This window comes from Sturnira hondurensis, unplaced genomic scaffold (genome assembly GCF_014824575.4).
Source record: "Sturnira hondurensis isolate 20B ecotype Veracruz unplaced genomic scaffold, ASM1482457v3 Scaffold0006413, whole genome shotgun sequence".
In the NCBI taxonomy this organism is placed as follows: Eukaryota; Metazoa; Chordata; class Mammalia; order Chiroptera; family Phyllostomidae; genus Sturnira; species Sturnira hondurensis.
In genome coordinates this window covers 5,416,466-5,442,043 of record NW_028079044.1, presented here as the reverse complement: position 1 = coordinate 5,442,043, position 25,578 = coordinate 5,416,466, and the positions used below count along the sequence as shown (strand labels likewise).

The window sequence follows — 25,578 nt, the reverse complement described above, 5'->3', positions numbered from 1 at the left end:
CAGCAATCTGACAGGTGGATACTTTCGTTCTCAGCCTATAGAAGAAGCCTGCCCACTTACAGTTAAGCAGCAGAGCAGGGATTTGCTCTAGGACCCCAGGCCTCTGAAGCCATTCTCCCTATCTCAGCACCAGCCCTGGGACGGACCATCCTCAGTGCCTGAACTCAAACCCAGAAAAACCGGGTGCTCAGGCCTAGGAATACCTCCCAACGTGCGTGCAAAAAGGCAGACTGACGGAGCCTCGGGGCTCTTACAGTTTCCAAAGGCTGGCGGGAATAGAGACTAATCTGAAGGAAGGAAAAGGTGATACCGTCCTGAAAACTGGAGGCCACGTGACGGAGCCTTACAGATTTGTGACCAATAAAATATCCAACACAGCTCTCACCGACCCCACGTACATGGCACCCAGGAGACAGACTTGGCATGAGGGTTCACACGACCAGAACCAAACTCCCGCTCCTCCCTCCTGCCTTTCCCATACGGACCACAGCCGGCTGAAGAGCAGGTCCTGGCTTCTGATTAAGTCAGGTTAAGCCCTTGCTCTCTGAAGCCCTTGGCCACCACCTCGGTTTCAGGGCCTCCTCGTCTCTTTAGGGCAAGCATGAGTCTCCTACAATGGCTTCCCTCCCTCTAGCCATTCTCCTCCCTAAAGCATCCTCCCTGGTGTGCCCAGCCGGTACCTGATGGGACACAAATCGGATCCTACCATTCTCTGAACACACATCAGTGGTTCTCAGGTGAAGTCACTAGGGGACCTTGGGACTCCTGGGCACAGAAACCTAGGGGAGGCCACTCTGTTTCAACCACGGTGGTCTCAAGTTTCCCATTTTACATACTGAGGTAACAAATAAACTTCTCTTTGAAAATAAAAATGATTCTGTGCTAAATGTTGAAAGTCATTGGCCAAAAAGATAAAAACTAAACTCACTGGCATGGCATTCAAGGCCCCCCTTGCCCAGTCCTAACAGTTCCACCTTGAGCTCTCTGCACCCCTGCACACGGCTCCCTGAGAAAGCCAGGCACCGCCACGCCATTCACGACACCACCAACTTGGCCTAAAATCCCATTCCATCTACTGACACTGCCTCTCCTCTGTGAGGGCTATAAAGCTCTTCTTCTTGGCCACAGCCTTGTTTTCACCTAATCCCCTAACTCTGGGTTTCTGATGCTACTAATCCCAGTGCCTGGAGCATAGTAGGTGCTCAGGAAACATGCCAGGCTCTCATTCACTAATAAAATTAATGAAGCAAGAAAAATCAAATACCACTTCACTCTAAAAAGTCATTATTCACAAAGCTTAAAAAGAGAGACTACGTAGATGTAGTTTAACATGTACCTGCTACCACAGGGTCTTCCAACACTGCTAGTTATCAAAGCTAATTCATGGATCGACACTAGTATTTCAATAGATGGAACAGAATGGAAAATATCAGGACATCTCACCCATTCCAACTACAGGTAAACACTACTTTGTGAAACTTAAATGCAAGTGGATATACACGCAACTACCCCACATACATAACCGTATGCACATGCCAGGTTGCTCTGTAAACTGTATTTCTGGCTGATACTGTGGTCAAAGTTTTCCTTTCAAAATATTATAAATTAGATCAACACAACTCCTCTGAAGTCCTCGAGTTCTTAAAACATTAGAAACTTTGTTCTCCGTGATAAAATTCCATTTAGGCCATAATGGTGCTGGTCGTGCCCATTAAAATGGCTCCCTAAATGTGAGGTAGTTGAAAAAAAGAAAAAGAAAAGACCTACATGTGGATACGCCTGAAGATTACGGCTCAGCAAAGGCCCAAAGGAAGCTGTACAAGCGCACCTATTAATTCAGTGCCGGGGTTTTGGGTTTCGAATTAGTATCAAGTGTGTCCTCCAACCTTGCCTCCCCTCCATCCTGTCTTTCTCAAGGCAGTCTTGAATACCTCTACATTATTTACAAGCATCCCTACCACCACTGGCCTTCCTTTAAATGCGTGCAGGCAGCTCCACAGATGGTGCGTGCAGGGCAGAGGCTGGAGGCGCACACGAACCCTCCGTAGAGTGATAGTTCCGGGCACACAATTTTGTGTTTTCGCAGCAGGGACGCTGGTTTGCAAACCTGCTTCTCCAAAATCGGTACACAGACCAGCTCTGGGACTGTCAATCCAGGGAACTGGCAAAGCCATATCCCTGGCTAGAAAAAAGGTGAACGCCGACCACCGGGGCAAGCTGGCTGAACAGCATGGCAATGGCCCCGTAGATTGAAGAAGTTACTAGATTGTTTTTGTTGCTGTGAACCACAGAAGAAACAGCTTAAATTACACATCAGTTAAAACAACAACGAGGACAACAACACTCTAGTCTGTGTGTAGCCCGGCCTGAGAGACAGATAAATGGCCTTTGGCTATCATCAGCTACAACCGCAGCATTCCATTCCCTGTCATGGTCGGCTGCTGCATTCGCAAAATTCCCTGTGTCCTTAAAGTCACAAAACAGGATTCCAGGAGGATAACTGTGGCCAGCATTTATACATTTCCAATGACTCATGAAATTAGCAAATGCCAACTGCTGCCATCCACTCAAGGCTAAAGATGACACAGAGGAAAACTGCAGGCTGACCTAGGAGTGGGTGCCTCTTTAAAGATGCTCCCTTCCCCAGAAAGCATCTACAGGGGCCAGGAAACACGCAAGGGGAAGGGGGCAGAGTCGAGAAACACTGCAGTGACCTGAGGAAAGAGTGAACAATTAAAGAAATCTTTAGCTCCTTTGGCCCAAAAGAGTAAACTCCTAGGGGCAGACACGTGCGGCACAAAAGGAGGCAGAGGCCAAACTGAGAGGACTGTGTGAAGAATGTCCCATGTGCTGTGTAATGGTGCGTACTGGCTTACGATGTCCCAACCTCAGAAAAGCATCTCTGTAGGTTAACACTGTAGTAGGGAGATCAGATGATGCAAGAATGAAAACCTGAGACACATATACACTCTTTGGTGGAAGACTGAACTCCACGTTCTAATAATCAGCTGGTCCTCCTTCTGTTCATTACTGGAGGAAAAAAGTGTTTTTGACAATGTACACAGAAAACACCTCAAAAGACATGTATAACACTTTTAAAAGGAATTATCTTTAAGGATGGGGATGGGTCTGGAGAAGGGGAAACACTCACTGTCCACTTCTGCAGTGTTTGGGTTGTTTTTTTTTACGATGCACTGAGTTGAGATGTACAATGCAAAAGCACCAAACTGCAATCAGGCCTAGGTGAGGTGCTGCAGGGAATGCTGAAAGAAATACTACGCACTGTCACCGTCTTCGAGGAGTTTGGTCATCAACTAGAGAAAAAATATGGATACATCCACCTTGAGCACACAGAGGAAACTAGTAAGACTCAAGGGAGCAGGGTACAGAATAACAAAGTCCAAATAAGTTTCCTGAAAACGTCAGTGTGGACCACACAGGCAAGATGGCTCCAGGCAGCAGCTGGGGGCTCAGGCTGGAGACGGTGGGGAGGGCCTGGGTTTCCTGAAGACTCACAGGGAGGTCCCACAGGTGCCCTGTAATGCAGGGAGGGCCTGGGAACCTGGCAGAAGGCATAGCATCTTCCTGCCTCCGGTTCATCTATTTCTTAAGATGCCTACAGACAAAGTCACATGGCTACAGACAAAATCAATAAAGCAATTTGACTAGCATGTTCAACAAATCAAAGGAATCTGCAGAACTTTAAACCGGTGTGGCAAACTTTTATCAACCTCACCCAACAACATATGCCCATCATCCAATTACGTCACTATATTAGGGCTCTGAAAACTCACAGGTATGCAGAAAAGAGGCCAAAACTCAGAGCTCAGGAAATTCCCTTAAAGATTACTAATTGCAAAAGATGGACATGTTTATCAGCCAGAGAATGAAAAGGCTTTTCGGGCTTTTGAGAAGTGTCACCACACTTTGCTTAACACTGTTACATTCACTGCTTGGTTTATACAGTCTAATTCCCCAAAACAGATTACATGTGGGTAAGGAGCATGCTAATATGGTAGTTAGATCACCACATGGCTAAGAAATTTGGAATGCTACTCTATTACTGGGTACCTATCATACTCTAAGAACAGTGCTGGTCCTTGAGGCCCCAATTTGCTTGAGTCACAAAATCTCCAAGTAAATTCAAGAGTTAATGACTTAGGTGAAAACTAAGTATCATATCAGAGGCATACTCTAAAGACTGAAAAGTTAATGTTTGTTTCTCCTTGTCAACTTTCTGTTTTCAAAGATCTTAAAGGAAACTGTACATTATCAGTTGCTTTTTTAAAAAAGATGTATTGATTTTTAGAAAGAGGGTAAGGGAGGGAGAAAGAGAAAGAGAAAGAGAGAAACATCAATGTGTGGCTGCCTCTCATGTGGCCGATCACCTGACCTGTAACCCAGGCATGTGCCCTGACTGGGAATCAAACTAGCGACCCTTTGGTTTGCAGCCCGCACTCAACCCACTGAGCCACACCAGCCAAGGCTCTTGGTTGCTTTTTTGAAATAAAGCACTTAAGTCAATGCTGAACATCACCTTGCCATTTTAGAAAATAGCTTTATGTCTGAATCAAGAACATCGATCTATCTGAAAACGTGTTGTGAACATTTATTATTTATTGTCATCTGCCCATTTTCGAGTATAGCTCCATGTCGTTCCAGGAAGAGCTGCCAGGTTCTGACATCCCTCCACACCCCACACCACAGTTCGCTGGTTCAGGAACAGCCCCCAACCAAAGCCAAGTAAATGACAGCCTCTCTCCTTCCAATGTTTCCAAATGCAACTAGAAAAATAGGGGAACTGATGAATAAGAAACTCCAGGGGGCAGAGGGCAACGTATTTTCTGTCATCTGGAAGATCACCCTGTAGGTGCAAAGACAGAAGCAAGAAACCGAGATACGGAAAACCTTAATTCTGTTCCTACAGGGCCTGTCTGCACGTTGCCTTTTCCTCGCATTGTGTTTATCTTTCCTTGATCATGCAAGATCCCCCAGTATCTTTCCCCCATATCCCTAATAATATAAAGTACCTTCTTCTACCACACCAGAACTCTGTGCTAGAAATGCCAATCACAGCCTCTGACTGCCGGCCACATGTCCTCTGAGCTGTGGATGGATGGGGCTGATATGTTTTACATATCAGCTCTTCACCAATGCTGTGATTATCTCCTCTAAAGATAGTCATTTGTAAGTATCCAACTGTCCACAACCTGGTATAAAAAGAGTATCTGGGCAAATCGGAGCCCAATCTCCATGCTCACTATTCCCATGCTCGACCTCACAGAAATGTGAACTACAGAAAACCAGGACACTGAGTTATTTAGCTATAAGATCAAAAGAGAAAAAAACTGGCAGGACACAGAGTTTGAACTAGAGTAGCCTAAAGCCATGTGTGAGCCGAGTTATGAGGGAACCCCTGGCAGAGTAGCAATGCATGAGGCAGGTGGCCCATCTGAAAGACAGTGAATGCAGCAGCCTCAGTCACTAATGGATTTCTGGGTCTCGTGCATTGGAAACTTCACGGTACCCTCCACTTCTCCTTCTCTACCCACCTCACACTTACTTGATTCAGATGACTCAAGTGAACCTCTGCTCCCGATAACCAGAAACAATTAACCAAATATAATTTTGAATGCAGGATTCTTTTCAGAGAAGCCAATAAGCACACACAGAACAAATGCTTGTTACTCAGGCCCCTCCCATGGGAATACTATTCAACATGATCGTGTCAACCTGCTGAGGAATCTCAAAACCATCTTCTTTAATCAAGCTGGTGTCAAAAATCAACATGTATTTTAAGAAACTATTTAACGTCTACCCAGCATCATTTTTCTCTAAAAAATGGGAAATGTAAAGTGAATGATAGTACTGAAGATGGTGATTTAAAAAAAACCCACTGATATCTGAATTGCAATGTTAATATATAAGATCTGTCCAGGAAGTATCCATTCATGTACTATGAAAAATTGAGGCATTTGTTAAAGAAGATAAAAGAAACATTGGACACTGGACAATGACGCCTCAGTCCCCTCTAAAGTAGGCACCTTAGGGACCTCACACAGTTCTCCCAATTGCCATGACCTGCCCTACCTAGTCGTACTTTTCTGAATCTCATCAACAGTTTGAAATCTCTTCTTTTTCAAAAGTGATTTAANCTGGGTCTCGTGCATCTGAAACTTCTTTAATCAAGCTGGTGTCAAAAATCAACATGTATTTTAAGAAACTATTTAACATCTACCCAGCATCATTTTTCTCTAAAAAATGGGAAATGTAAATTGAATGATGATAGTACTGAAGATGGTGATTTAAAAAAAAAACCTCTGATATCTGAATTGCAATGTTAATATATAAGATCTGTCCAGAAAGTTCATGGACTATGAAAAATTGAGGCATTTGTTAAAGAAGATAAAAGAAACATTGGACACTGGACAATGACGCCTCAGTCCCCTCTAAAGTAGGCACCTTAGGGACCTCACACAGTTCTCCCAATTGCCATGACCTGCCCTACCTAGTTGTACTTTTCTGAATCTCATCAACAGTCTGAAATCTCTTCTTTTTCAAAAGTGATTTAATTTTGGGAAAAGCTGTAAGTCAAAGGTGCTAAGTCTGGGCTGTAGGAGGGCTGAGCCACCCGGATAATTTGACGTTTCACAAAAAATCTCTGCATGAGACGTGATGCGTGAGTGGGCACATTGTCATGTTGAAGCTGCCGATTACCAGTTGTCCACAGCTGCGGCGACCTTCTGATCATCCGAATAGTTTCCATGGAGGAATGTTCAAGCTCAATGCAAAATTTGATGCAGATTCATTCTCTACTTGCTCAGTCATTTTGAATGTTATGGCCACACAATACACATGCTCACTCAACAGCATCTACCACCCTCACTGACTAGTACAGTGAGGTTGTCATTGTTCACACATGCACATTCCAGTCCACTCTCCTTGGCTGCCAGGTTACATGAACATCTATCAAACTGTTCTCGTTATATTAACAATGGTCAGAGTTTCTCCAGACGGACCTCATAAAACCTCCTTGGTGATATTTTCAGTTTATGCTTATCATGACATATTTTATTTTTTAAGTGTGTAGGATTTTATAAATGCCCTGTATATAAATTATACTTTTTATTTTTATCTTCCCTATGTTGGTACCTGCTCACAGGTCCACTTTGGTAGAAAACTCACAGAGTTAAAGTCCTTTGGCCCTAGCTGGCGTAGCTCAGTGGATTGAGCACAGGCCTGCAAACCAGACGATCGCGGTTCAATTCCCAGTCAGGGCACATGCCTGGGTTGCAGGCCAGTTCCCAGCAGGGGCCAGTTCCCAGCAGGGGATGCGCGAAAGGCAACCGTACATTGATGTCTCTCTCCCTCTCTCCTTCCCCTCTAAAGATAAATTAATTAATTAATTTTAAAAAAGTCCTTCGTAGTAAATTTAATAAAGGCAACAAATATGACCATATGAGATACAAAACACCTACCAGATAGCTTTTTGATGCCCATGTCCAGATAAATGAAAAAATTCCTAAGTCTACACCCACCTACAATGGACCTGCCATCTGTCCCTGGGAAACTGCCAAACAAAAATCACAGTATTACGATGTTGGTAGCTTTCACAGAATCCCTGTTCTTTTTCACTAATCTACCACTGTTATTTATATAAGAGCAGAGGAAGAAATGAGGTACTGATATATGCTACAACATGGATGAACCTTAAAAACATTTCACTAACTGGAAGGAACCAGTCACAAAAGACAACATACTGCACGATTCCGTTTACGCGAAGTGCCCAGAACAGGCCAATCCACACTCGGGAAGTTGACGAGTGGTTGCCTGGGGCTGGCAGGAGGCGAAAACGGGAAGTGATGACTCACGGGTTTGAGACTTTTGGGGAGGTGATAAAAATGTTTTGGAATTAGTAGTGACTGACTGCACCACTCTGAGTATATTAAAAACCACTGAATTGTATCCTTTATGGGGTAAATTTTATGGCACGTAAATCATGTAAGAGACAGACAAACGGGGATGGACACAGGCACGTGTGCACAGAGCGCCAGGAAAAGCGTAACAGGAGAAAAGCCTTAAGCTCTTCTTCTTTTGCTTACCCTTGCAGTCCCCAACAAAAGACAGGCTATATTCCCTAAGTTGAAACATAAATCAACAGTAACATTTATGGGATTTTCTCATAGAAATGGGGATGGGAGTTCCTCAAAAGAAACTGGCCTAAGAAAAATATTTTGACTGGGTGGGAAGAGGAGTTAAGGCAAAGGCCAATGGTGAATCAAGAGTTTCCTAAGTGTTCAAGTGGGGTGAGTGCCAGTCTGCAAACCAAAACGTTGCTGGTTCGATTCCTGGTCTGGGAACATGCCTGAGTTGCGAGCCAGGTCCCCAGCTGGGGGCATGTGAGAGGCAATGGATCAATGCTTCTTTCCCTCTCTCTAAAAAATAAATTTAAAAAAAAAATTTTAAAGAGTTTTCCAAGGTGACGGAGGAATGGAACACAGGCTTCTGGAAGACTAAGGGCAGGAATGAGGGCTGGGTGGTGAAGAGAGTTTGTGTGTGCTTAAGAGATTTAACACAGACTGGTTCTCCCAGCCAGGGTCATGTGCCTCACCTGGGATTTCAGCCATTGCTGAGGTGTGAACAGAATTCGTGGAATGTAAGGAACAGCAGCAGGAATCCAAGCTGATTTCAAAAGTGGGGAAGGGGTCAGTGACTGCAGTGAGGAGAAAGGGGGGGGGCAGGAAACCATACTCCAAAAAGAAAGAAAAAAATCCCTGCGCTCCTATGTGTGATCAGAGAACTACTGAAATCATGTGTATAGAAAATAAATTGAGGGTATCATCTGGGACTGCACTTAATGCCCTAAACAGACTTTCTACTCAACAGCTTTCATGAGCCTCTTTGATATGAAATGCTCTTTCGGATTCAGATTTCCCAAATAATGGGTGCTGTACTGAACATGCACTAGGGCCCACACCTCCCTTATAAATAATCCCAAATAATGCATCACTTAGGGCAAAGCCTCAAGACTGAATGAGGGAAACAGTGGAGAGCTATGAAATCCATTAATCCGGACTATGAAGAAGCCTTTCCCTCGTGGCACAAAAGTGTTCCCTCGGCACTGAGCTGTGGGTGTGTACATAAGAAATCTCTAGCTTGATTTTTGAGCAATGAATTCAAGTGTGAGCTGGTATATCAGCTTCAGAGGTCAAAAGCAGACTTTGTTTTAAAGAGAGGGTCCTCAGGAACCTGAACCTCCTCTGTTTTGCTTCAGAGGAGACGGCATCAGCCCTTCCAAGGTCCAAGGCAGCGCCATCTCTCTCCAAGCTCCCTCGGTCTTTACATTACTTGGCCCAGCCTGTAAAAAGTTTTTCCTCTTGGGGTAACTCCTTTTCTCTCAATAACCAGAGCACTAATTGCCTATGCTGTTCTCTTGGCACTTGAATACATGAATGTATTACACATTAATACATATTAATGTTTCCTGTAAATAGTTTTTAACTTCCTATTTTAGACAATTCCAAACCATCTTTTATAGCTCTCTTTACATATTCAATAGCAAGCTGGCTCTGTACTTTTACTAGAAAAACGTCAAATATTGGGAAAAGAAAAGAAAAAAGTCAAATATAATATTCATACATATTTACTTTCACCGGGGGTGGTTGACGTGAATTAACAGTCTTACTCTGGAAAAGTTTCTAAGTAAAACTACCATGTTATAAGAGACCATTAAAACAGATAAAGCCGGTGTGTAAACTATTTAATTAAAAACTCCTGATTATAGATTTAAAAAAAAGTAGTGACATCTCTCAAAAAAGGGTAAATTTAAAAGTCTTTTATGGTTTTCAAATAAGTGTTCCTCCATCTCTGTGCAAGTCGATCTCTCTGGGGATTAAGTAAATAATTTCAGCACATAACTTTAACAACAGCTTGAAATTTGCAGTCAACTGGGAGAAAGGGCTGGCAAGTTCTGCTCTCATTCTCAGTGTGTGGAATCCAGTTCTCATCCTACGGAGAAAACCCTGTGCCTGAATATTTTTATCTATAACCACAGAATTTTTTTAGGATACAGTTTCCAAGTGTCTCCGCCGATTTTACTTAGCAGGAGAGAGCTAATCTAGGCCCAAAGAAATTTTCCACTTTCCCGGACACTACAAATTAAAAGGTGTGCACAGTGATAGGGGCTGAAAAGGGAGGACCCACCAGTCAGGAGCTGTGGTGAGGCCTGGGCTTACCGGAAGGATGCATTCCCCAAGCAAGCAGGCAGCTCTGTACTCAGTCTGGGCAGTACATTAACCCTTCTTCTGGGGTGTCAAGATATTGAAACATAAATTGTGACTGACTGACTGAGGGAAAGAAAAGACTAAAATATCTATATTTTTTATATCTTCCCCCAAAGACATGCTTCTTGATTTCAGAGAGAGGGAGAAAGGGAGGGAGAGAGAGAGAGAGAAACACTGACTGCCAACCAGGGACTGAACCTGCAATCCAGGCATGTGCCCTGACCAGGACTAGAATCTGAGACCTTGCGCTTTGCTGGGGGAGGACGTCCAACCAACGACACCACACCAGCCAGGGCAAGGCTAATATTGTAAAGGAGAGATAAGAGCTGATTTTCACTTTGGTGGAAATACTCAAAGGTAACAGGATTTGAGTAATAAGTGAGAGTACTTAGGCCTCCTCCCTGGAAAGTATTCTAACAGCGCAGATTCCTGTGCTCCCTCCCGCAGTAGAGAATCTCAACTGATAAGGCTGGGGGGACTGTGGGACATGCATTTTTAAACAAGTGTAATATTGTCTTCTGCATCCAAAAACAGTGATGGAGACAAGTGGGAAGTCTTCACCTGAAAGAGCAAAGTACAGATGTTGCGGAGGCTCTGTCTTTGTTGCATCCTGGCATCCGTTTCATAAAAGTTTACTATTGGAAAGCACAGAAAGGAAAAGGGTCTGTTTTTTAAAATAACTATTCAATTGATGAATTATTCATCCAAATTTAAATTCACATTTAGCCAAATGGCCAACTACTTTACTGCTTCACAAATATACCCAAGACCAAACACTTGATGAGTATTTTAAATAAGTTTTAGTCAATGAAAGTGTCTAGGGGAAGGCAATGGAGTTGTACTGCCCGAATTGGTAGCATTGGCCACATGTGACCACTGACCACACGAAATGTGGGAAGTACAATATAGGCTGGATTCCAAAGTCAGTATAAAAGATGTAGAGAATCTCATTAAGTAACTGTTTATACTGATTATATGGGGTGACAGGATAATATTTGAGGTAATCTGATTAAATGAAATAATCTAATTTAGAAAACTTGAAATCACAAGGGTCTACTATTACGTCTCTTTTGGACAGCACAGATCTGAATATTTAAAGTAAATCACTGCTTTAGCTGATTAAATGCTCCACCAAAATTCTTGGTCACTCAAATACCCATGTTTAAAAGGAGTCTGGACTATAAATACAGCCACAAATCATGGTTATTTACTCTATACATGTTATGTAAAAGATACAATTAAGTGCTTTTATCTAATTTTCCTATGGCTATCAGTTGTCCTTGATGTACCCATAGTCATGTAAACTCAAGGTCAATTTTTTGGCCACATCTACAGTAGAAAAAAGGCTCTTACATAAAATTTCAACTCATAAATGTTGATGAGTGACAGCTCTGAAAGTAATCTCGTTTTTAATTTATCTTCTTTTAAATGTTCTTTCATACACAAGCTTTCTCCTACCACCCCTATATGCCATTTTTTGGGGAAGTAAAAAGTTTTATTATCAGAAATAAACACTAAATATTTTGGTTATATCGTCCTCATTTTTTAAATTCATTGTTTATGAGTGTTGATGGAAAAAATATTAATTCTAGTTAGTGTTTTAACAATATTTAAGCTAAATGTTGCACTTTTCAAAAGTCTACCTTTCCTACTTCCCCTAATTTGTGTTGATTCCACAAAAATAAAACCTACAAGCCTAAACACCTATCACTTGCAAAAAGAAAACATTTACCTCCCACATCTCTTAAAAAGAATAGTTTTATGTTTTAGTTTCATTTCAAATAAAATGCTGGTTTCCCAAAAGTCTAGCTTATCTTGATACACTTTTATCATCACCACGTGCGCCCTACGCTACTGAGGCCATTGGGTCAGAGGTCAGGAATGTGGGTCTGCCACCACGGGATGTGGGAAATCATTTAAAGAATGCACAGACATCACTTCCCAGCTCTCTGCCCCGGGCTGAGTTAGCATGCAGTGGTCTCTTTGCCACTCCACACGATGGACCAACGCTCTTCCTTCTGAGCTGCAAATGGTCAACATTCAAGTTTAGACTTAAGAATGCATCTCCCCAGCCTCGTACATGTAAAATATGTGAACATGTGGCAATCGTCGACATTAATTCTATTTCTTGAATGTTTACAGGCTGAAGTCTTGAGACGCCCTCTTCCCCCAGCTTGTGTGAGGGGAATGCTTTCAGATCAAGCTTGTCTCTCCTTTGAAAAAAAGTTGGTGTCTTCAAATTTCACCAGGAGAGCCTCTAGGTAGATTCTGAAGACGGGAGCATTCAGTTTGCTGTGGTTCCACTTGGAATTTCTCTCTGATGTTTCTAACTGCTAAGGAGCAGGAGGGGTGATGAGTGACTGAGATATGAGTCAGACTTTCAAAAAAAAGTTTACCGAGAATGCAGAGATTCAAAGCTCACTGGGCAACGGACGTGAACCAACTGCAGACTCATCTTTGTGACAATAAACTGGCACTTGACCAGTGACTACAGGCCTGATTTCCACATTAAAAAAAAAAAAATGAATGTTACACACTATACCAAAGAAGCCATCTTCCCCGTGAAACATCTTACGGGGTCTGACGCTCTGACACCACAGGGGTGTCCTGGAATTCAATTCTGATGCTAACTACCCAGGGCTAACCCCACAGGTTAAGGGCCCTGTCCCACTGGACTGCAGCCATTTCAGATGCCGGTCACCAGTCCCAGGCCACCACCTGTCCAAGACTGCTTTACTTCTAACTAAGTGGCTATAAATTCAGAGGTTCCCGTGAAAACCCTTCATCTGGCTTAATGATGTGCTAAAACAACACACAAAACTCAGAAACTTGCATTTTATTTATGTCTGCCAGTTTATTATCAAGTGTATAGCCAACTGAGGAATAGCCAACTAGAAGAGGTGCATAGGGTGAGGTATGGCAGGGGGCAGAACTTCCGTCCCCCCCAGCACACGCCACCCTCCCAGCGCACAGATACGTCCCCCAACCCAGAAGCTCTCCAAACCTTAAGGGTTTTTATGGAGGTTTCATTATGTAGGCATGACTGATGAAATCATTGGCCATTGGTGCTTAAACTCGATCTCCAGCCCCGCCTCCTCTGCCGATTGGTTGGCAGAGCTGAAAACTCCCACCTTCTAATCACTTGGTGTTTCCAGTGACCAGTCCTGTCCACTTAAAGCTCTGCCTGGAGTGGGGGGGGGGGGGGGTGAGGTGGGGAGTCTCACCCTAAGTCACCTCATTAACACAAATCCAAATGTGATAAAAGAGGCTCTTTATAAATAACAAAAGACACTCAGCAAAATTCCAAGGGTTTTAGGAGCTCTGTGCCAGGAACAAGAATTTATTTCTCAATGCACCAGAGTTAAAAGCAATTTCTGAAGATGAAGTAGCAAGTACTTTACTTCACCTTACCCCCTTGGAGATACGGGCATTTAAAGCCCCTGAGTAAAGGACACAAGACAAGGTGGTAGCTATGTATCAATACAAGATGCTCCACATTGTTGAAAGATAAATTCTTGCTAATGTCTTTCATACATCTCCTCAGAATTCAGACTGAAGTCTAGACAAGACTAAACGTGTAGAGCACCTGAGAGGGGCAGGAAACTTGCTGTGGACATTCCTGCTGCTCTAACTGAGGACTCCCACTCAGGACATGTATCCGTGACAGGAACCGGACAGCGGCACTCCCTCACGCCGAACCTGTCAATGCTGCTTCCCTGTAGGGGACAGGAAGGTGTTTTTCCCTCTTCTCAAAATCCAGTACCGGCCTTCCACACCATCCTACCTCAAAGTGTATCTGCAATATAATCTGCTGTGTTTGAGACTTAATTCTCCCTAGACTTCAGCCGGGTCCAGAAAAAACGGTCTCAGACACCCAGGGAAGTAGACCAGGCAACAATCAATACTCTACACCAGTCTCAAGTGTGACTCCCCAGACCAGCCACCACAGCATCACCTGGGAATCTGTTAGAAATGCAAATTATTGCCCTGACCAGTGTGGCTCAGTTGCTTGGGTGTTGTTTTGCGAAGCAGAAGATCACTGGTTCAATTCCTGGTCAGACCATATGCCTAGGTTGGGGGTTTGGTCCCCGGTCAGGGCACATTCAAGAGGCAACCGATCGATGTGTTCTCTCTCTTGCATTGATATTTCTCTCTCTTTCTCTCTCCCTTGCCCCCACAACTCTAAAATACATACATACATACATACATACATACATAAAGTCTTTTCAAAAATCCAAATTATCAAGCTGTACCCTCAACTTACTGAATCAGACTCTGGGAGTGAGCCCAGTGTCTGTGCTGTAAGAAGACCTCCAAGTGACTCTGATGTCCACCCACATTCTAGAACCACTGTTCTAGACCCCGCTGGACTAAGTTCCTCCTGTTATTGGCAGACAAAATTCCTAGACAGCTCAGAGATCTTTCTATTCCACAGAACTGGGAAGTCAGATGGTAAGATGATAAACAGATGGTTTGCCTGATAATCTCAATTCCCTGAAAGCAGTATTTATTGAACATCATTAACCCAGAGGGAGATTTCCTTTTCAGTAACGTGTCATGGTTACATGACTTCTCCTAGATCACAGGATGCATTCCTGGGCCTTCAAATGAAAAATTTTTAACATGTTTATCTAACCCATTACCAATATTCCGCACCAATGAGCTTTGATTCATTTGTGTTTTACTGAATATAGAAAATGAGTATAGACTTTAGAGTCACTCTGCCTTCAGCCATTTACCAGCCGTGCGACCTTGCACAAGCTATTGAATCTCTCAGTTTCCTCATCTACATGTTGTAGACAAAAATAATAATCTCCTTCATATGGTTGGCATGGGATTAACTGCTACCATATGCAATGCATTTAGAACAGTGCCTGGCACACAGTAAATACCATATTAAGTGCTTACAATTTATCATCTTACCTATAATAGTTCGGAGACCTAGCTAACATAGAAGGGAAGGTCTCCTAGTACGTATAGAGATACCTGATCAATGCTAAAGACAGCTGCACATCTCCTCTGGGACTGTAGAACAGAACAGATACAAAGAGCAAGACACTACTCTGCAGTTTGCAAGTAAAAGTCTCCTTGAAACAGAGATAATACATAGTAGCCTGGAACCAGAAAGTAAATGTCTCATGGTCAAAGATAACTGGTCACCAATATCATACTGGACTAAATGTTCAGATGAAGATTCAAGAAAAAGTGGTTAGAGATTAAAGTACAAATCCATAATCCATTAGAACAAGCCAGGACGAGGGTTTCCATAAGCTTACATGTTAATGAATAAGCTAGAAAACAGAGCTCCAACTCTAGAGGGACTATCTGGTTAATCATTCATTTATGCCCTCAAATCAGGCAAGTTCAGAAAAGACCTTTAAATCATTCCACTCAAGAAACGAATTTATCCTGCCCTCCCTGGTGTAGCTCAGTGGATTGAGCACAGGCCTGCGAACGAAAGGATCGCAGTTCAATTCCCAGTCAGGGCACATGCCTAGGTTGCAGGCCAGTTCCCAGCAGGGAACACATGAGAAGCAACCATACACTGATATTTCTCTCCCTCTCTCCTTCCCTTGCCTTCTAAAGATAAATAAATAAAATCTTAAGAAAAAAAAGAAACAAATTATCCTAAAGCAGCGGAATGATTTCTCTATAGCATTTAGTTGGCTGCCTCTCCAAGGTCTTTTTCCTTCTTCCTCCTTCATGTTCTATTCTGAATTTTCTAGCCAAGCTGTTACTGTGGGACTGCCCGCTCTCCAAGCCCCCGAAACCTCCAGCATCCAGGAGCACACCCTGACAGCTGATGTCAGTCAGTCCATCCTCTTCTCTGACTCCAGGGGGAGAGAGGTTCTGACAGGGGCACACGACCCAGGCCGTGGTCAATCAGGCAGGTGAAGCACAGGTGCTGTGTTCCTGCCAGATGTCCTTACAGACAGATCTGGGACCTGGGGCAGCTGTTGTGGGACCACAGGGTCCCCAGAGCCTGCCTGGGAATAAATCCACACTAGATAAGCAAAGCTGAAAACTGGGAGAAAGAAACTGGGTCCTGATCACACCATGTACGTCCAGAACTAAGTCTTGCTTAAAATTTGTCTACTACTTGATCAAGAAATTCTCTTTGTCATTTAAACCACTTTGGGTTAAGGTTTCCTTTTGCTTACAATCAAGAGAAGTCTAAATTATACACGTCTTGTAATTAGATTATACTGTAAAGGTAACAAAAAAGTGAGCTATATTCACAGTGAACTATAAACTTACCTGTTTAAGTCATGACTACAATTTATTTGTCATAATTAAAGCTATCAGGGAAAGAATCATAAACCTACTTTTCTCATTTGGACACCATTTAATTTGAATGAGTAAGTACAGATGCAAAGCCTTATATAAACTCCACCCTGACCCTTGGTCTACATGTACTCAGTACTGCTGAGTTTTCACCATGACAGAAACCCTTCCGGGTTTTCAGAGCAAAACACTCCACCCCCCCCAATGAGGGCCATGGTCTAAGTATGTTTTAGGTATTCAACATCAACGAGGGAGTGAGGAATCACAAAGGCAGGATGTGCTCCTGCTAATTTTAGTGAATCAATGGCAACCTTACCTGTTACAGCATTAAATGCGCCCTCACAAGATTAAGCTATTGTTTTTTATATTTAAAACCCTCCCATGTGACACTCAACTAACCTGGGTCACTCAAAGTAAGTACTCTACTGTGATAGGCCAGGTCAAATGAGTACACTGGCGTATTATTTATGCTTCGTTATTTTCAAATGTAAGATGCATTAAAAACACACAAATTTTTAAAATCCTAGGGCAGCTCTCTTTAAACGGCTGTATGAAATCGCTCTACTCGGCATCATTTTAGCCTGAGGGGACTGACGGTTCCCCAAATATGGAACAGATCACCCCACAGCATGGCCAACTTGCTGCTGTGGGACGTGTTTAGGCAGAAGTGAGCTGATCTCAGAAGGGAGGCAGGGGGGCATGATTTTACAGGCCACTGCCACACATCCCAGGCCTCAGGGGCAGGCCGCGAAGGAGACCCACCTGCCAGGGCCTTGATGCGGGACCGTTCGAAGAGCCTGGCGGAGCTGTTCTCGTTGTCCCAGTCGTCCACATCCCAGCGGTTGTTGACGTCGCTGTACTGCTGCTGGATCTCAATGTTGTCATAGTCTGTGGCCACTGTGGTCGTCATCTTGAACTGTCTCAGCTGCTCCTCCTCCACATCAGCTCCTTCTTAGAGTTCTGCGTGAAAGAAAAGGAAAAACCTAATCAATCATTTAGAGTGTGTTGAGTCCTCACCGGGATAAAGGTGAGTAGAAGATAAAATAATTCACATGTGTCAAGAACAGGTGTCTGGACCACTGCCTCATAACATGTAGGTGACCTTGGCCAAGGTACTTAACACCTCCAAGCCTCAGTTTCCCCAGCCATCAAAGAGGAACAATATTCTACAGGTTGTTGAGAGGACTGAACAGATGATGGATGCCCAGTAAAGAATGAGTTTCTTCCTTCTTTCTACAGCTTAAATGTTGCAATTTTAAAGTTTTATCAGAGCTGGATGAACAGCTACTTGGAGCTTCTGAATGAACTCATTTATTTCTATTGGATATCACCATAAACTAAAACCTTTCAGCTTCTCCTACAATTTCACAAAATGTTACATAAGAGAACAGATCCTTTCATCTAAACATCTCATCTATACATTAGAAAACTGGTGTCTGAGATTAAATGAGATAGTAAATGTACACCACCAACGACAGTACCAGTGCCCAGTGGATACTCAATAAAAAAAAAAAAATGACGGCAATTACTTTGCACTGCTGTGTTGTTCTAAAAGTCTTACTACCAATACCAATGCCCATGCCCCAGGAATCCAGTCATAGTGCTTTATAGGGATAAATGGTAAACAAGAACAAAAGCCTCAACTTCTGGCCCACTGCAGTCTTCACTGTATTACAGTGCCCTCAGAGAATTAAGAGAAGTACATTTAGCTTTAAATATAGCTTCTCCCTTCAATACAGCTATTTTGCAGTCACTGCACCAGAATGTACTGAGGACTTTGTGCTCAGCCTGTGCCCGATGCTAGAGATAACTAGTAAACAAGATAAGGACCAGGCTCCAGCATAGCGTATGTCTTAGTAAGAGAGGCTAGACAAAAGGTACCAGACAAGGCAAGATAATGGAAAGAAAAGAAAAGAAAAGAAAAGAAAAGAAAAGAAAAGAAAAGAAAAGAAAAGAGGAGTGATATGATACAGTGAGTAAGAACATATTTTAGATCTGATGGTTAGGGAAGGCCTCTGAGTAGGTGTTTATTTAAACTGATATCTCAAAAAGAAACAGGTCAAAAGGAATAGCATTCCAGGCAAAAGAAACAGCTTATGTAAAGGCCCTGTGGTGAGAAACAGCATAGCTTGTTGGAGAAGTGAAAAGGCCAGTGTCTCTGGAGACAGTCTAGGGGGCAGGGAGAGAGACAAAGAGATGAGGTTGGAAGGTTGGGGGCCAGACCACAAAAGGCTCTGGAAACCTAAGTGTGTTGGAAGGCACTACAGGATTTTAAGTTAATAATTGATACCACTGGGTGCATGTTTTTAAAAGATCAATCCTGGTGCTACATGGAAAATACATTCTAGGAGCCCGAACTGGTGTGGCTCAGTTGGTTGGAGGGTCCGTTCTGCAGACCAAAAGGTCATGGGTTCGATTCCCAGCGAAGGCGTGTGTGAGAAGGCAGCCAATCAATGTCTCTCTCTCATGCTGATTTCTCTCTCTCTCTCTCTCTTCCCCTCAACCCAAAGACAATGAAAAATTGTTCTCAGGAGTGGACAAAAAAGAAAACATACTAGAAGGCAAAGATGAGCTCTATTTAATCCCTACTGGTGCAGTTAAGTTCCTGCATGTTTTATACACAATGCTATCTAGGTAAGTTAAGAAGAGGAGGAGGAAGAACGATGCTCCACCCTTTTCGTCTTGGGAAGACGTCCCATCCAGCCCGGTCCCAGTCCTCCATCTCAAGATTCAATGATTCATTACCAGATTTTGTATCTGGACGCTCACTTAGTGAAAGCTTCATTCATCCATTGTGCTCCAAGAATAGCTAGCAGGCCTACTCACTAGAGTCAGTGCACCGATAAAACCAGGCCGCCACCCACCAACCATAAAATGATCACGTGAGCTGATTTTTTCCCTTCACACAGGCTACCATGCAAAGAAAATGAAGCCACATATATCGAAAAGAAATATTTCTCTTACTGTGCTTAAAATGCAGCTTTTCTCGAGTTCTACCATGCAACCAGGCCCCCAGAGTAAATAAATGAAGCTGAAACAAATGAACTGCACCTTAAATAGTGTAATGGTTGGTGGCACAAACATAGAACTGCCTCCTCGTTTGTCATCAGCTGTGTTTTCGCTGCTGTCCAAGAGCACGGTCATACACCACCCTACATATTCCCACCGTGTCCACCTCACATGTGAGCCCTGCATCTAACCCGTCACCCATCTTTGCTCATACTGAAACATCTTGGATGGGAGTAAGTTCCTGGATTCTCACCAGGCAGACATAATCAGTCCCAACAACATAAATCGATCAGTAGAATAATTTTAACAACTACATAAGCAATGTATTTATAAGATTTCATAGAAACAAAAAAATTCAGAAGCCTAAACCAGTTAAGTATATTCTATGGAGTGAGCTATAATTGCTTTTAACATTCAATTTTAACACTCTCCCCGGCCCCCAAAATTGATAGTGTCATTTGGAGATACTTAATTTTCTTGACTATATCAATACCAAAGACTTTCGTAAAATTCAGCCTTGGAAAATGTCATCTCCAGGAGGGGAAAGAGTGTTATTAATACCAAATTCCTCAAAGCACAGAAAGTAAGATTTCACCCAATCCAAGGTGAAATGCAACCACTTCACTCCAGGTTCGTTTCAGCTATTTGGTGCCACCTGCTGACCACTGAGGACAAGCCACACTCTGGTCTCCGGTGCAGCAACCACCAACCCAGGCGGGGACTTCACCACCTGTAAGTCCAGCTACAACCCTGCCCCTCCCACTCCCCCACCCCCATCTGAATTTCTTCCTGCCACTGATGTAGCCCCCAAATCACCAACCATTTTCTGCAAATTTCTCAACAAGCAGATGTGAATCCTTTCCATAAGCTAAAAACAAGACCTTGAGAGAAAGTAGGCACATTTTTTTGTCCTAAGAATTCTTAATGGTGTTCTGAACACCACTGTGCTTTAAAACAAAGAGGAGAGTAGGAAGCAAAAAGTTCTTATTAGTCTGTGTACAAAAGAATTGATGCTGTAGGTATTTTTTTTAAACTTGATTGCTTCACTTGAGTGTTTAAGAATTTGGATATCGTAGACATTTTTTCATTTTCAGGGCTCTGGCAAAACAAAACATCTCACATCCCCACCTGGGCAGTGGTGAAAGGGAGCTGCCAGGTAGTCAGCAGCAACAGCAGAGTGACCTGAGGGCGAAGGAACAGTCGGGGTCAAGGACAGGCACGGGTGGGAGAGCGTGCTCGTGGTGTGGGGAGCCCAGAAAAGCCAGTACGCCACAAACAGCATTGTCTTCTAACCCATTTCAACAAGGGGCTTGCCAGCCGCAATGGCAGTTTACAGCCCACATGGAAGTGTTGCCAGGAGGTCATCTATAAAGGGCTAGGTTTTCCTAAGGTGTTATCAGCCACGCGTCTGTCCCAAGGCCCAGGGAAGTAATCCATACTTCTTAAACGGCTGTACAAAGAAGATTAGGGGGAGAGAGCCGAGGAGGGCTGGCCATCTTGGAATTCTGCTTGGGGGGCCCACCACTAGGAAACCTTAAGGACTGTGTAAGATGGGCATGGGACAACCCAATCTCCTCTCCTAGAGAAGGGTTCCTGCTGCCTCTACTGGCTCGGGCACAGCCCAGATTCTGTCTGCCAGGAACCTGGTCCCCATGGCAGGAATTCATTAACTAATCCCTGAAAGAATAACACTGAGTAACCTCCTGGGTGTGATATGGGTATTACCCACGTTTTTTGAGGACTGGTTTTAAGATGGTTAAAAGTACACACCTACCTCCGCTGCTCTTCATCTTGCGTGTGTATGTGTGTGTGTGTAAAAAAATAAGAAATACGTTTCTTTTTTTAAAAAAGATTTTATTTATTTTTAGACAGAGGGGAAGGGAGAAAGAGAGGAAGAGAAACATCAATGTGCAGTTGCCTCTCGTGTGCCCCCTACTGGGGACCTGGCCCGCAACTCAGCCATGTGCCCTGACTGGGAATTGAACCAGCAACCCTTTGGTTCCCAGGCTGCGCTCAATCCATTAAACCTCACCTGCCAGGGCTAAAAGTAAGAAATATGTTTTTTAAAAAATCCAAGCCTTGCCCTGGCCAGTGTGATTCAGTTGGTTGGAGTGTTCAGTTGGTTGGGTTCGATTCCCAGTCAGGACACATACCTAGGTCATGGGTTCAGTCCCTGGTCAGGGTACATATAAGAGGCAACAGATCAATGTTTCTCTCCCTCTCTCTCTCCCTCCCTTCCTCTCTAACATCAGTAAGCATGTCCTCATATGAGGATCGAAAGAAAAAGAGAAAAAGCCAAGCCTCTTCCACCAGATTTATTTAATCCTATGTCATAATGAACTAGAATTTTCCAAAAAATACAAAGAAATTCTAAAAGCTTTATTATTTTCTGCTTCAATAAGAACACAGTAGCCCTGGCTGGTGTGGCTCAGTGGACTGAGCTCCAGCCTATGAACCAAAGGGTCGCTGGTTCAATCCCCAGTCAGGGCAAATCCCTAGGTTGTGGGCCAGGGCCCCAGTGGGGGTACCAAGAGGCAACCACATATTGATGTTTCTTTCCCACTCTTCTTTCTCTCTCTTGTTCCCTCGCTCCAAAAATAAATAAATAAATAAATAAATAAAATCTTTTAAAAACCCAACAACACAATAATTGTATTTCTTCAAACTGGCAAACCAAGACAGAAATGGAGGAGGAAACAATTATCCTAGACCTATCAGGCAAAGAAGTTTCTACAGCCCTGGCAGGTGCTACCTACCACGAGGTCATAGCTATCAAGAAAGAAACTGGAGCATTCTATTAGTTCTTTTCTTTATTGATTAAAATTCTGAAAATCAATTCCTGGCAAAGCCCGGACAGAAAACACTTTATCTGTTCTGGTATTTTCTGAGATCCCAAATCTATCTTCCATGTCACACAGGTATTATTAGACCAATGCCCAGGTTTTTGTTCTTTGTAGTTTATGTCTAAGCTTCCCTCCCCCGCCCCGTTCTGTTACTCTACGAACTCCCTGGATGACACTGCCCACCCCGTCTTTGGCGCCTACCCTGGGCTGACTACTGCTCCGGACAGCTAAGTGCAGCTGTCGCCTGTGGATCGTCCAGTCGGTGTCTGACACTACACTCCTGATTCCTCGCTGCAAGCCCTGTTTTCCCCCCGCCACTCCCTCACTGAAGGGCACCCTCATTTCTCCCCTAGTTAGGCCTCATCCTTGCTTGTACCTCCTGAAAATCCACGGAGTTAGCTCAAGCAATAGTTTCTTACTCTGTGCCTGAGGGTTAGGTTTAAACTCTATTCCGTTCCCCTATGTTGCCACCAGAGGGACCTTTCTCAAATGTAACTCTGATCATTTCATTCCTGTGACCAAGACCCCCCAATGCCCGTGCCTGCAGAACAGTTAAGTCCCTAAGCCTTCAGAATCAGGTCAGAGCCCTTTGAAGAGAAATGAGATCATGAGGAGCCCTGTCCAGCTCTCCGCCTATCCTACGCTCACTACTCCTGTCCCCTGCTACTCTAACTCCTGAGGGAGAAAGGTCATGTCCTGGTTTTACCTCTAACCCTCCTACCGGGAACAGTTCTCTACTCTTCCCACAAATCCTATGGCAGGTACCGCCTCCTCCAGGAAGCCACCCCTGACCACTCACCACCACCTGGTGTAAATTAGACAATCTTAGCCTGCAGAGATACTCCCTGCAAGAGGGAGTACACTTTCTATACTTCTGACCTCTCCTTTATCATTATAAGATTCTTCTATAATTATAAAACTTCTATCTACTTACTGTCAATAGGCCACAGACCCTTGGGGTCATCATACTGTCTTTATATCTTTCAACTCCAAGTGGGGTGCCTAGAAACACTAAGTGCTTACTAATTATTTATTTGTAGGCTGGCTGGGCAGGTGAAAGACTGACAGAGGGCTGGAAGGTGAAACCAAAGAAGAGATGTCAACTCAAGCTGCCACTGTGGTACCATCTCCATCCGTCCCAAAGCCCAAAACACACAGCCCTCTGTGCTCCGCAGCCCTGGTGAGCACTGTGCTTTCAAGAAAGTGGCATTATTAGATGAGGCTGCTAACCAGCGTGAACGCACATTTAATAAGGTGCTTCTCCATGTACTTATCAAAATTTAAATTTCCCTCTTTAGTTTTTATGCACAAATTTATTTTTTGTCTGAGCTAATCAGATTTCTGAGATTAAAGCAACAGATAGAGAACACAAATACCCAAGTACAAACACACACTTTGTTAATACCCAATCTTAATTAAAGGCTCAAATAAATTAAATAAAAATAACAAAGGTGACTAACATTTGCCAGTTCTTTCTTAAGAAGGAAAACCATATGCTAACAATTACTTTGGCAGAAATCACAGACCCCAATGTCCTGTAAACACTCAAAACCTTCCCACTTTACTCATAAAAAGCTTGGAAAAGCATACACTGGACGGCTGGTGTGCGATGCAAGACAAAAGAAGTCCATTCGGGGACTTTTAGGGACCAAACCGTGTCTGAGAACTTCCAGAAGGATTCCCGTTAGACTTCTGCCACAACCATACAGCCCCAGAGAGCAGGAGAGGCCCACCCTGCTGCAGCGTGCTCCCCACCACCTGCAGCATGTATAACACAGTCCACAAAGAGGACTCTCTGTGAGAAACCCCCCCTGGAACCCCAGTGATGCCTAAACTCGGCCCACCTACTGTTACTCAGGTTCATGGAGCTAGCTCCCCATGAAGGCCCAAGATACCAACCTAAACACACCAGGTTCTCTGCTCACAAACACCATGGCATGACTATTTCAGCTCTTATCTAAAGAACAGCTGACCACCAGATGCCTCCACATGAACTCTCCTATTTCCCAAAAACAATCCAAGAGCAGCAAACCTGTCTTCCTTACAAACTATACTCTGACGCCAGAGCCAGCCTTGCTTCACCTTCTCCCACCCCCTCACCTACAGCCAAGGTAAATTCTTTCCAAACAACTTCCAGGTTTCTTCCCCCAACTCATACCAAGGGCCCATCAACCCCAGGACGGCAGACATGCAGGTCTTCTCCACCCAGCCCTGCTGCTGGTGATCTGGGCTGCACGCCCCAGGACCCAGTCCTTTCTCTGGCTAGCATATGGCTCAATAAACCCTCTCCTTCAGAAAGAACTTTTGGCCTCAAGGGTTATTGTTTAACAGTATTACTCACTTTGAAAATTATCCATGGTACTCGTGGTTTGACAGGAACACTCGACTGTACAACCAGGATGACCCAGCTGAACACACTAACCAAAATTCATAGGCTCAGACCATTTTGAGAGGGAAGGGCATGCAGATATTTGTTTAGTAATTAGCCCTGGCTGGTGTAGCTAAGTGGATTGAGCACGGGCCTGTGAAGCAAAGGGTTGCTGGTTCGATTCCCAGTCAGGGCACATGCCTGGGTTGCAGGCCAGGTCCCCAGTAGGGGACACATGAGAGGCAACCACACATTGATGTTTCTCTCCCACTCTTTCTCCTTCCCACCCCCCTCTCTAAAAGTAAATAAAATATATAAAAAAATTAAACCTCATTAACAGAGATGGTCTTCAAATACTCTATACTAACTTCTGTATATTTTATTTAGCAGGAGAGAATGTGTTAAAATCTCCCACCATGATCATAAATTTATCAGATTTTTCTTATAATTTCCTGGATATATACAAAATCATAATTACTTTATCTTCTTGGTAGGTTGCTAACATTTTAAAATATTCTATTTTCTCCTTATTCACACATTAATTCTACTTTTATTGATAGTAATATATGCCTAGTATATATTTTTCCATTCTGTTATTTCATCTTCGAGTCATTTTGTTTTAGGTATGTCTCTTAATACAAGAGTCTCTGTCATTTAGTTGGCAAATATAGCCCATTTACATTTATTAGGATTTACTGCCACGACTGAGGTTTCAACCAGCTTATTTTGTCTTCTATCTTAATTAATAAAACGTGGAAACTGAGGCCTACCTAAGAATTAAACCACTGAA

General features: G+C 43.5%; 1 protein-coding gene across 1 annotated transcript in view; it reads right to left on the bottom strand.

Moving 5' to 3' along the window:
• SPTBN1 (spectrin beta, non-erythrocytic 1) overlaps window positions 1–25,578 on the bottom strand; it is a 195,023-nt gene that overhangs the window by 122,132 nt on the left and 47,313 nt on the right. The window contains exon 2 of the mRNA XM_037047913.1: window positions 17,331–17,528. Coding sequence (XP_036903808.1) covers window positions 17,331–17,478 — 148 coding nt within the window. The 5' untranslated portion in view covers window positions 17,479–17,528. The remainder of the gene's footprint in view (window positions 1–17,330; window positions 17,529–25,578) is intronic.